The 13160-nt window shown below is 37.7% G+C and overlaps 1 protein-coding gene and 1 pseudogene across 2 annotated transcripts; both read left to right on the plus strand.

The window, feature by feature from the left end:
• The first annotated feature begins 4200 nt into the window (after window positions 1-4200).
• On the plus strand, window positions 4201-4710 carry LOC147925576 (uncharacterized). Its single transcript, XM_087492677.1, has one exon. It carries the CDS (start codon window positions 4201-4203, stop codon window positions 4708-4710), a length of 510 nt encoding a protein of 169 aa, XP_087348803.1.
• Window positions 4711-6336: 1626 nt separating this feature from the next.
• LOC104750458 (protein DETOXIFICATION 8-like) lies at window positions 6337-8950 on the plus strand (annotated as a pseudogene). The gene is made up of 7 exons (XR_015585368.1): window positions 6337-6693; window positions 7030-7573; window positions 7707-7793; window positions 7885-7941; window positions 8033-8271; window positions 8407-8612; window positions 8721-8950. The product of XR_015585368.1 is annotated as a protein DETOXIFICATION 8-like (transcript).
• Window positions 8951-13160: the final 4210 nt, after the last annotated feature.

Raw genomic sequence — 13160 nt, forward strand, 5'->3', positions numbered from 1 at the left:
GAAGGCAAAACTACACTGGCTGAAGGTTGGTGATTAAAATAATAAAGTTTTTCATGCATCTGCTACTATGAGGGAGTTTCAGAACAACATCAAAGAAATTCAGTGTGATGATGGAACCGTTGTCAATACCCAAGACCAAATCAAACTCGAAGCAGAGAGATATTTCAAAGATTTCCTCACTCAAACTCCTGCAGACTATGTTTGCTGGTCTCTTGAGGACCTGGAGAGCATCCTAGAGCATAAGTGTAATGACAGTGAACAAAAACTACTCACTCATGAGGTCTCAAAAGAAGAGGTTCGACGGGTTCTCTTTGCGATACCAAATAATAAGTCTCCGGGTCCGGATGGGTTTAATGCTGAATTTTACAAGGCATCATGGTCTGTTGTGGGAGATGATTTCATGGTGGCAGTCCAATCTTTTTTCAGAACCGGTTGCCTACCGAAAGGAGTAAATTCAACCATCTTAGCTCTAATCCTGATACGCCCAAAATTCGAGGATCACTCAGCCGGACTAAAAAGGATAGAAACTCGCCAAGGTGCAAGGTGCAACAAGGGAGATTTGATGGATTGAGGGGTCGCACAGCAGTTGCGGAAGGCTGCTGATATTCCCAACTCCAATCACTGCTAGATATGACTCACTAGTCCAGCAAAAGGAGGCTGTTGCTTGGATATTACACACCAAGAAACAAAGAAATGTTGAACTCCATTTTCGTCATCCCTCTTTGACCACAAAACAAAGTGATTATTCTGAGCTTTCTTGGACATGAATTAGACTCAAAGTGGGGTAGAATTGATAGGTATCATCCCCAATAGTTTTTCCCATGCTCTCTTTGGCCATAAGCTCTTGAATTGACCCATTAAGAGTTTCCTTGATCTTTTCTCTCTTTGACTCTTTGATCCAACTTGCTGATGAGAAACAACATGAGCTGTACCATTTCTTCACCTTGGGCTTAGTAGAAACAACACATGGTTGCCATACATAATTCTGGAAGCTCTTAAACCAGTTGGACCTAAAACTCTTCAACTGAACAACTAGATTAACCTCCTTTGACAAATGGAATGTATTGCAAATGGTTGTTTGGCTGGAAGAATTGATCTTCACATGAATCTGGGTCGTTCTTGCCTTGAAAGGTAGGAATCTTCAACTTCAAAATACCCATGTTAACATCCACTCTTCCTCTTGCTTCTCTAGCACTTCTTGGTTTCATGTGGCTCCCTCTTGATGATTGACTATTGTAATAATCGTCACACCTTGCTACTCTAGGTTGATCTATTTCTCTTCTATGATGCAACATTTGTGGTTGTCTCTGTCGTGCCTCTGCTTCAACTACATCCAACCTCTCGTAGAGGACATTCATTTTAACCCTCAACAACCGTTGCGTCTCTCTCATAACTGCTTGAAATTGTAGATTTGGAATCCCAAGCCCTCCGTCTTCGATGATCTCACGTTCTCGACGATCATTATACATTTTTTTTTCTTTTTATTTTTTTTTGCTTTTTTTTCTTTTTTTTTCCTCTTTTTGTTTTTTTTTTTATCTTTTTTTTTTCTTGTTTCTTTTTTTTGTTTTCTCCTTTTTTTTTTTTTTTTTTTTGAAAGAACATGAATAGATGAAAGAAAGAAAAATATAGAAGATGAAAATATAGAAGAAAAAAGAAAAATATGAAAAGATGGATAGATGAGAAGATGAAAAGACAAATACCGGTTGAGTGGCTCTGATACCACTTGATACGCCCAAAATTCGAGGATCACTCAGCCGGACTAAAAAGGATAGAAACTCGCCAAGGTGCAAGGTGCAACAAGGGAGATTTGATAGATTGAGGGGTCGCACAGCAGTTGCGGAAGGCTGCTGATATTCCCAACTCCAATCACTGCTAGATATGACACACTAGTCCAGCAAAAGGAGGCTGTTGCTTGGATATTACACACCAAGAAACAAAGAAATGTTCTAGACAAAGAACAAAGAGATAAACTCATAAAATGAAAAGGAAAATTGATTGATTATTCTCAAATGAGATTACATGAGTTTATATAGAGATAGAAAACTTGGTCACAAAGCCAAGTATTATTTTTGAAACTAAAACACAATAAAAATAGATAGTTGAATGAAGATTCAACCCTTTGAAGTTTGCCTTCCCAAGGTGTCCTTCACAAGGTGAGTTGAACTCCATTTTCGTCATCCCTCTTTGACCACAAAACAAAGTGATTATTCTGGGCTTTCTTGGACATGAATTAGGCTCAAAGTGGGGTGGAATTGATAGGTATCATCCCCAATAGTTTTTCCCATGCTCTCTTTGGCCATAAGCTCTTGAATTGACCCATTAAGAGTTTCCTTGATCTTTTCTCTCTTTGACTCTTTGATCCAACTTGCTGATGAGAAACAACATGGGCTGTACCATTTCTTCACCTTGGGCTTAGTAGAAACAACACCTGGTTGCCATACATAATTCTGGAAGCTCTTAAACCAGTTGGACCTAAAACTCTTTAACTGAACAACTAGATTAACCTCCTTTGACAAATGGAATGTATTGCAAATGGTTGTTTGGCTGGAAGAATTGATCTTCAAATTTGTTCGTCTTGAACAAGGCTCAAGGATCTTCTTGGATGGTCTCATGATCATATCAAATCCCTAAGAAGAAGAAAGCTACGGTGATGAAAGACTACCGACCAATATCTTGTTGCAATTTTTTGTATAAGGTGATTTCAAAAATCCTCGCTAACCGGCTCAAGATTGTGTTCCCAAAGCTTATCTCCCCAAACCAATTCGCCTTTGTCAAAGATAGATTGTTATTGGAGAACGTTCTTCTCGCCACAGAACTTGTCAAAGACTACCACAAGGAAGCGGTTTCTCCTAGATGTGCAATGCAAATTGACATATCCAAAGCTTTTGACTCGGTGCAGTGGAGTTTCCTACTCACTACCCTGCGAGCTCTCCGATTTCCTGAGCAATATGTACAGTGGATTCAAACTTGTGTCACGACTGCTTCGTTCTCTGTACAAGTGAATGGCGAGTTGGCGTGTTATTTTGGTAGCCTTCGTGGAATTCGTCAAGGTTGCTCCCTCAGTCCATATCTTTTTGTCATTTGCATGAATGTCCTCTCGCGCAAGCTTGAGAGGGCCGCTCAAAACAGAGAATTTGGTTTCCACCCAAAATGTAAAAATTTGAAGCTCACCCACTTATGCTTTGCTGATGACTTGATGGTCTTTGTAGAGGGGGATAAGACTTCCATTACAGGTGCTTTGGGGTTTTTTGATGACTTTGCAGTGCACTCAGGCCTCCACATCAGTCTCGAAAAATCAACAATCTTCATGGCAGGGGTACCGGTGGATCACCGACAAGCTTGCAACTGGCACATTACCGGTGAGATACCTTGGTTTACCTTTGCTACCAAAACGAATGTCCTATGTGGATTACTCACCCTTATTGGAGAAGATTCGACTAAAAATCAGCTCTTGGACAGCTCGACTGCTCTCTTTTGCTGGGAGACTACAACTGTTACACTCAGTTATTTTCAGTGTCACTAACTTTTAGACTTCCAAAAGCTTGCATCCGAGAGATAGATAAATTGTGCTCCGTGTTTCTAGGGTCTGGCCCATCGCTAAATGCAAAGAAAACGAAAGTAGCATGGACAGATGTTTGCCTACCGAAGAGTGAAGGGGGTTTAGGCTTGAGATCGATGGAAGAAGCAAATAAAGTGAGTGTTCTGAAGCTAATTTGGAGGATCTTATCCGCTAAAGGTTCTCTTTGGGTGGATTGGGTGAAGAGATATCTGCTCCGCAAGGGTAGTATATGGGCTGAGAAAGATAACACCAACAAGGAATCATGGATTTGGAAAAAGATCTTGAAATACCGTTAGTTAGCACAACAATTCCATCGGATTGACGTTAAAAATGGTGAATCAACCTTTTTTTGGTTCGACAACTGGTGTCATTTGGGTCGTCTGCAGGAGATAGTTGGAGAAAGAGGCCCGCTTACTCTTGGAATACCGTACACATGTACCTTAGCTGAAGTCATGAATATGTCGAGAAGGAGAAGACATTGACATCCTCTCCTCATATCAATTGAGGAGGAGATAACGAAACTTACTTCCAATCGTTCACAAGAAGCTGATGTGGCATTATGGAAAGGTAGGAATAATAGCTATCATAAGGAGTTCAACACAAAACACACCTGGTTAAACACTCGCATAACACGCCCAACAATGGCGGGTCACCAAGCTATTTGGTTTCCCAATGCCACCCCGAAGTATGCTTTCATTACATGGTTGTTGACAAAAAACAGATTGGCAACACGGGAACGAATGATCCTATGGAACTCAAACGCAAATCCAAGTTGTGTTCTCTGCAACCATCCCGTGGAGACAAGGGAGCATTTATTTTTTCAATGTCCTTTCTCACAGCAGGTGTGGGAGCTACTAACGAAAAGACTGTTGAAAAACAAATACACGGCAAACTGGCGAGATGTTGTGACTCTACTTACGGGCGATGAACTGGATGCAACACACATGTTTCTCTTGGAATACACTTTTCAAAACACTATATATTCTCTCTGGCGGGAACGAAACGATAGGCGTTATGGTGAACCGTTGTTAATGGCGGAGAAGCTGGTCAAGCTCATTGACAAGAATGTCCGAAATCGCATGAACACCATTGAGGAGGGGGGTGACTGTCGAATTCAAGTTTGGTTTGCAGCTAGATTAATTTCAAAATGATTTATTTCTTAATTTCAAAACAGTTTTTGCATTTAACAATGTAAACAAGTTTATTTTCTTTTAAATATAATTTAACATTAAATTTTTAAAAAAAAGTTATCTAACTAATGAGATTTGGTCTATAATAGATAAATTAATTAAGTAGTAGTAATTTGGTCCAAGCGTCAATCTTCTATAGTACTAATACCACTTGTTCAAGTCGGCCAAAAAAAACTGAACCCAAGAATAGTTGTTGCCTTGAAAGTATATAACAAATAATTAAAGAGGTCAAAAAGCAAATTTATTACTTTCTCCGGAAGAAAAAAAGAAAAAAAGTTTCAAGTTTCGCCGACAAGTAAGATTACGTGAGTGAGATGCTACTCATAAGAGTCAAGGTGAGTAGGTGACTGTAATGGTACAAAACACGTGGAGGCATATTCCATAGGACGGTGAAATGATCCAATATACATTAATAAAAATCATTCCAAGAAACAAAATTGAATATGACTTGCAAAATCATACAGTACATTTACAAGGAGGTTCACTGTAAAATCAGAAATGAATTCAGCCGCATATCAGTCCATGTTCAAGTCCAGTTTGTATTGGTTCAGATTTCATGGACGTAAGAGTCTTGTCACAGAGCTTCGAACAATGACCTATACGGGCCCGGCCGTGTCAAGATCAGACACTACACAACTGAATTAATGTGTTACAAACTTACAATTATGTCTTTTATTAGTTCGATTTTTATGGTTTTTTGTTCAAATCAAATTTTATTGACAGTAAATAGATTGACCTATGTTATTTTATAGTATTTTTTAGTGAAGTCAAATTTATAATATTGGATTTTTAATACGCCCCGTTTAAGTGATGGTTGTTCGGTCTTATTTCAAACCGGGATATTTCAGTTAGAGTCAGATAATAAGTCTATTTTCTGTATAAAAAAAACTCAATATTTGACATTTTTCGTAGAACAATTACCTAGAAAAAGAAAAAGATAAATAATCTTGATTGAATGACTAGATGATGAGAGTGTTGGACTCATATCTACAAACACTAACTTATAATGTACTCAAATGTCAATATTGACATTTTTCTGAATGAGAAATGAAAGTATAAAGTCGGGCATATATGATAAACAAAATTATTCTTGTCCCATAGAATATAGTACTCCACTAATATATAAAGTAAGGTTTCATATCCGAGAGTTGTGGCCTTCTGACAATATATTTGTGCAAGTAGAACTAGGAGAGTGAAGTTGCTTAAAACCAGACGCCCGCTGCAAGTACGTTGGGTCATCAGATGGGCTTGGGCTTGGTCCTTGTATTTTCTTACGGTGCCAAATATGGGATTGGTGAGTTTTCTCCACTGACTTTTTTTTCACTTTCACTATGAAATTACCATTTAGCTTTAAACCTTTTAGATTGTCATTATGTGTATCCTTAAAACCTGTTAGATTATATATCAGATTGCCGAAAATAAAATACCATTAGCTTCTGTCAGGTCCACCAGCTTCATAAATATTATAAATTCTCTACATCACATCTAATCTAGTCAACGTTTTTTGTATTAACTTCGTCGGGAATATCATCATTCATCGTCATATAACTCTATTTTTATTGCGACCACGTCTGTCTCTGCGTCGTTGTTTAATTAATTTCACATGGACATGGTCAACGACGAGTTCTTTATCTTTCCCCAAGTTTTTCATTTTGATCCATCCAAAGTTTATTGATTCGTCTCTCAAAAGTAGTGATCATCATGGCAAAAGGTTTCTCGTTGGTGCCTAGAGAAGAGCTAGAAGAAGATCAGACGACTTATTCTATGTCAACAGAGATGTTGATGAAGGTTAGCTCCATGGCTGCTCCAATGGTAGCTGTGGCTGCTTCTCAGTACCTCCTTCAAGTTATCTCCATTGTTATGGCTGGTCACTTGGACGTCCTCTCTCTCTCAGCCGTGGCCATCGCAAGTTCTCTTACCAATGTCACCGGCTTCAGCCTCGTCGTAAAATCCTCCTCCTCTCTCTTTCTCATTTGTCTAACTTCGACATAGGACAAGCTAGATGGAAAAAAAGATCACCAAATTTTTTTGTTTACTTTTTTTTTTTCTATTCCCTTTATATAATGGTTATATGTTTAGGACCACCGAATGTTATTTTCTTTAAAAGGTGTTGTGAATACTGAATTTTAAAACAAATTTACAAATTAAAAAAATTTAGCCACTTTTGAAGCTTTGGGAGTGTATAACTATTTTTATTTTCTTAACTATGACTACTATTTTTATTTTTTTAACTATGACTACTATTTTTATTGGACCTACCTGCTGACTATAGATGGTTAGTTTGGATTGGCAGGTGCGTTAGAGACACTATGTGGTCAAGCTTTTGGAGCAGAGCAATTTAGGAAAATCAGTACATACACTTACAGCTCAATGCTATGTCTTATCTTGTTCTGTTTCCCAATCTCACTTTTGTGGGTTTTCATGGACAAACTCTTGGAGCTTTTCCATCAAGATCCTCTCATCTCTCAGTTAGCTTGTAGATACTCAATCTGGCTCATCCCGGCTTTATTCGGATACTCTGTCCTTCAATCTATGACTCGGTTTTTCCAGTCACAAGGATTGGTTCTTCCTCTTTTCTTGAGTTCTCTTGGAGCTCTATGTTTTCACATTCCCTTTTGTTGGCTTCTTGTCTATAACTGAGATTTGGAATCATTGGCGCCGCCTTGTCCATAGGAGTTTCGTATTGGTTCAACGTAATTTTGCTTTGGGTTTTCATGAGAGACTCTGCTCTGTATCGTGATACTATGAATCTTCAAGCGCAAGAAATCTTTTTGAGCATGAAGCAGTTCATCTCCCTTGCCATACCTTCTGCTATGATGACTTGGTAATAAAACCCCTCTTAACACTATGAAGCTTCTTGTTTTTGTTCTTTATTGGGGGATTCATGATCTTTGATCTTCTATGGACTCCTAACTCTGTTTTTTTTTTTTTTTTCCTTTTGTTGTGTGTAAGTAAAGCCTAGAATGGTGGTCGTTTGAGCTTCTTATACTGATGTCTGGACTCTTACCAAACTCAAAGCTCGAAACATCGGTGTTATCCATATGGTAATGCACGTATATAACTTTCTAAAAATTCTAACTTAAGCCTACTTATTCAAACAACCTTTTGATCGTTCAGTCTTTATTATTTGGACAGCCTAACAATGTCGTCACTGCATTACGTTCTGGTGAATGCAATAGGAGCAGCCGCGAGGTTTTATTGATTTCCGATTGTTCATAAGAATGTATGTTTTTTTTTTTGTGCTTGGAAAATTTCTTAGAAACTATGTTTTTTCTTATAATAGCACACATGTCTCAAACAAGCTAGGATCTGGACATCCAAAGGCAGCTCGAGCCGCAGCTAATTCTGCGATTTTTCTCGGCGTTATTGATGCAGCGATAGTAAGCATCACTCTGTACATCTACAGAAGAAATTGGGCTTATATATTCAGCAACGAGAGTGAAGTCGCTGACTATGTAACTCAAATCACACCCTTTCTCTGCCTATCCATTGGTGTTGATAGCTCCCTCGCCGTACTCTCAGGTAAACAATTCACATTAAACGAAAGTCTGTAGACACTAGAATTGTACAGACCAAAACATTTACATATGTTACTTGACGATCAAGAAAGCTATATTTATTTGTTATGAGAAACGTTAAATTTTCTTGCTTCTTCAGGTGTTGCTAGAGGAACAGGGTGGCAACATATTGGAGCTTATGCAAACATAGGATCGTATTATCTGGTCGGGATCCCGGTGGGTTCAATCTTGTGTTTCTTTGTGAAATTGAGAGGGAAAGGACTTTGGATCGGTATATTGATAGGCTCTACTCTACAAACTATTGTTCTTGCTCTTGTAACTTTTTTTACCAATTGGGAACACGAGGTATAGCTTTGTTTATTTTTTTTTTCTGTCTTATTGATTTATCTTTTTTGTTTTTTTTTTCTTGTTTTTCTAGTGTTTTTTGACTCTTGTTTCGATTTGGGGTTTTAGGCAGCGAAGGCTAGAGACAGAGTGATCGAGATGACACCACAAACCGACCAAGTAAGGGAAAACATATTAGAAGAGGATGTACAAGTTTTGTTAAAAGATATTTCAGAAAATGTGTAAAATCACATAACCGTACTAGTAGTAATTAATATTGTCCGGTTAATTTAATGGCTGTTGATCAGCACTCAAAATTTGGATTCGTTGACTAATAAAATTTGAGAATTGAGATGCAACATAATTTTACTAAACAAATTATAAAAGCTATACATACATATATCGTTGACTTTTTAAAAGGAGGTTTGCACAAACATTCTCAGAAATTGCCTGTGTTGACCAGTTTTAAATCTTTTGGCTCTATGTTGTTATGAAATTTTCTTTGTGTAAGTAGCATTTTAAATATTTTATTAGGATACCGATGGCATCTTCATTGGTGAGTTACTTTCCAAAGGTATCTCATCTTTTTTTGGTCAAAAGGTATCTTATCTCATCTAATATAATTCTATTTAATATAATTTAGATTTGCCATTAAATTTTAAGTTCTTGTAAAAAGTTAAACCAATTTGAAAGATCTGTGTTAAATGGGGTTTTATTAAGAGCATCTTTAATTATCAGTGATAAAAATTTGAAACCAATAGGATGATAGATAAGTTTGAGAGGGTTTAAAAGGATGTTTCTTGTAGAAGACATTCTTATCTTCTCTCTCCAAAATATCTTAAATTTATATTAAAAAGGTACTACATACACCAATATTATATGCGATGGAAGTGGTCTTAAATAACAATTATTATGTAACGAAGAGAAGTGAAAAAAATTAAACTTGATTCTGATAAAAATGTACGATTTGCGACTACGTTAAAAAAATTTCCTACCCTTACACTTTAGAGTCCCAACCTTCCAACCAACACTCAAGTGCTCTATTTCATAGATGAACTTTACTAAGCAAGAGTTGCAATAGTGTGGGATTTAGTCGGTGGACGAAGTAATTGTTGTGGACCAACTCAACTAACTCTCGAATTTCTATACTATCGGCTGACCCAAGGTCCTCAAGGGGAGGTAAGTGTTTGTTTTCGATCATTTTATGTTTATTTCATGATCATACTCATTGTAATTATAAAATATGAGACTAACTTATAATTGTTCCATAATTGATAACTAGAATGATTATGTTCATGAAATAAACATAAAATGATTGAATACAAACACTTAGTGTTCTGAAGGTTGGGAGGCTAAACTAGTTATAAAATATGAAGCTAACTTATAAATGGTTGATTCGATGTGTGTGGTGGAAGATCTAGGAACGGGAAGGCTTCACGAGGCAGCTACGGCCGTTTTCTCGACTGGCTATCCTTTGCTAGGGGACGGCTAGAGCTTCTAGCGGAGTTTTCAACCGGTTTCTCCTCTTGACTCGTGGTCTGCGTTTGGTGAGTCTGTTTCAAATGTGAACATGCCACGTTTGGTGTTCCGAAGATCATGTTCTTCTTCGATCATCTCCACTAGAGTTAAGTACAGTTTAGATACACCCATTAAAATCATAATACAAATTTGAAAAGGTGAGACGTATTGGAATACAATCCAAGTCCCACATCTGAAGTTTGATAAAACTATCATTAATATATAAAGGGTTATGGTCAATCTACTAATTGTCAATTGGTTTTTAGTTACAAGCCCAAGATAAACCCAAAATTAATATGGTATCAGAGCCCAAAGTTAAGATTCTGGTGGACCTAGAAAAGTGACGGACATGCCTCTTGTTAACCCGAGTAATGGGGGCCCAAGAAGGGGTTTATTATCGGTCCAAGTGGGATCGGTTCGAGATGGAGTTATCATCTCGAGGAGGTGTGTTAAAATCTCATATGTGGTCCTTGGTTTGAAGGGGAGATTGTTGGAATACAATCCAAGTCACACATCTGAAGTTTGATAAAACTATCATTAATATATAAAGGGTTAGAGTCAATCTACTAATTGCCAATTGGTTCATCTTGGAATAGAGCCTGGATCAAAAGCATATAGGTTGTTCAATCCATCTTCACGAAGAATTGTTGTAAGCCAAGATGTAGTTTTCAACGAGAAGAGTAAGTGGACTTGGAACACACCAACTGCAGAGAAAGATAGGGAACCAGGAATGTTTTATATGCTATGGGGTGACATCGAGGATGCAGGAGAAGGACCAGTTGTGTCCAATAATGAGAATGATGTTCTAGTAGAAAATGAAACAGAGAGTGTATCATATCAAGAAAACAGAGACGATAGTGAGGTGATTGTCACTCATGAAACCCAACAGCAACAACCTTTACGCAGAACGACTCGTCAAACTCAGAAACCAAAACATCTTGAGGATTATGTTCTTCTATCAACAATAGAAAGTGAGTTATTACTGTTTCTGATCAATGATGAACCGTGTTCGTACAAGGATGCTAAAGGCAAACAAGTGTGGAGATTTGCTTGCAAAGAAGAGATAGACTCCATCAACAAAAACAAGACTTGGACACTAGTTGATAGGCCAAGAGATGTGAAGGCAATAGGACTTAAGTGGGTCTTTAAAATCAAGAGAAATGCAGATGGTTCTATAAGCAAGCATAAGGCAAGATTGGTTGCAAAAGGCTATGTAAAGGAGAGTGGCATAGACTTTGGAGAAGCTTTCGCTCCAGTGGCTCGTATAGAGACTATACAATTGCTAATTGCCTTGGCTGCATCAGATGGATGGAAGATCCATCACTTGGATGTCAAAACTGCTTTCTTGCACGGTGAACTAAAAGAAGAAGTTTATGTTGATCAGCCATAAGGTTTTGAGGTTAAGGGTGAAAAACACAAAGTTTACAAGTTGTCAAAGGCTTTTTATGGGCTGAGACAAGCTCCACGAGCTTGGAACACAAAGCTAGACCAAATCTTGAAGGAGATGGGCTTCAAGAGGTGTGTTAAAGAAACTTCGGTGTATCGGAAGTCAAATGAAGGTGACTTGATCTTAGTTGCTGTATATGTCGATGATCTACTTGTTACCGGGAACAATCTCAAGACAATCAAAGAATTCAAGGAAGGAATGTCTACAAAGTTTGAGATGACTGATCTCGGCGAAGTTACTTATTATCTTGGCATCAAGAAGAAGACGGAATCACTATCAAACAGGTAGGCTATGCACGTAGGATCTTGATAGAAGCTGGATTAGAGAGTTGCAATCCAACTTTAATCCCAATGGAGTTTGGTTTGCAGGTTTCCGAAGCTCTTGAAGAAGCAGAGATAGATCCTACCCGATATCGAAGAAATGTTGGCTGCTTGAGGTACCTGTTGCATACGCGTCCTGACTTAGCGTTTGCAGTAGGTATAACAAGCCGATATATGCAGAGTCCACGCAAGTCACATGGAGAAGTTATGAAACAAATACTAAGATATCTACGTGGAACAGCATCTTATGGATTGAAGTACAAGCGAGGAGGCTTAAAAGAGATCATAGGATTCAGTGACAGCATTCACAATGTCGATCAAGATGATGGAAGGAGTACGACTGGTCACGTGTTTTTCTTTGGAGACACACCAATCACTTGGTGCTCGCAGAAACAGGACACTGTCGCACTCTTATCTTGTGAGGCCGAGTTTATGGCAGCAACGGAAGGAGTTAAGCAGGCAATATGGCTTCAGGATATCTTAAGTGCAGATCACTTTGTATGTTGACAATAAGGCAGCGATCGCACTCGCAAGGAACCCTTTGTTTCACGGGAGAAGCAAACACATTCACAAATGGTTTCATTTTATCCGTGAGTGTGTTGAGCGGGAGCTTATTTATGTTGATCACATCCCTGGAGCTGATCAGAAGGCGAATGAATTGACGAAGGCATTGGCGAGGATTCAATTTATGGAAATGAGAAGCTTGCTTGGTGTTCATGACTTAACAAAGGGTAATTCAAAGCTTAAGAGGAAGATTGTTGGATAAGCTTTGAATCTTAGAATTCAAGTTATCCCTACAATGGAGAGATAAGGATAAGAGAGAAACTCAAGATAAGTTCAAATAGAATTAGGAGTTATCTAATTCTATATTCTAATAGGAAAAGGAAATAAGAAAGTCTCTATATATATCAAATGTTGAGTTGTGACATTGATATGAGATTAAGAGAGAGCTTTAGAAGTGTTTAGTTTCGAGAGGAAATTTTCTAAACATAAACAAAGAGAGTTATTCTTTATAATCAAGTTTTTTGATCTTTTAAGACCCATCTCACACTTATCATTGATCTGTTTTTTTAACAAATTTAAATTAATTGAAATAACTAAAAATTATTATTTTAATGAGCATCTTAACAAATAGAGATGCTCTAAACCTAAACATCATAGTCACCCTAGTCTACCATATCGAAAGGCTTTTGAACGACTATATATACTTATTATTAATGAGTCATTTAATCCCCATTAAAAAGACAAAAATCAATAAATATTCTTATATAATTATGTAAAAGA

This window comes from Camelina sativa, chromosome 16 (assembly GCF_030686135.1).
Source record: "Camelina sativa cultivar CO46 ecotype springtype chromosome 16, ASM3068613v1".
Lineage (NCBI taxonomy): Eukaryota > Viridiplantae > Streptophyta > Magnoliopsida > Brassicales > Brassicaceae > Camelina > Camelina sativa.

Bases quoted from the DNA above. Each gene is read 5' to 3' on its own strand.
- LOC147925576 (XM_087492677.1), top strand. From the start codon at position 4,201: ATGGCGGGTCACCAAGCTATTTGGTTTCCCAATGCCACCCCGAAGTAT.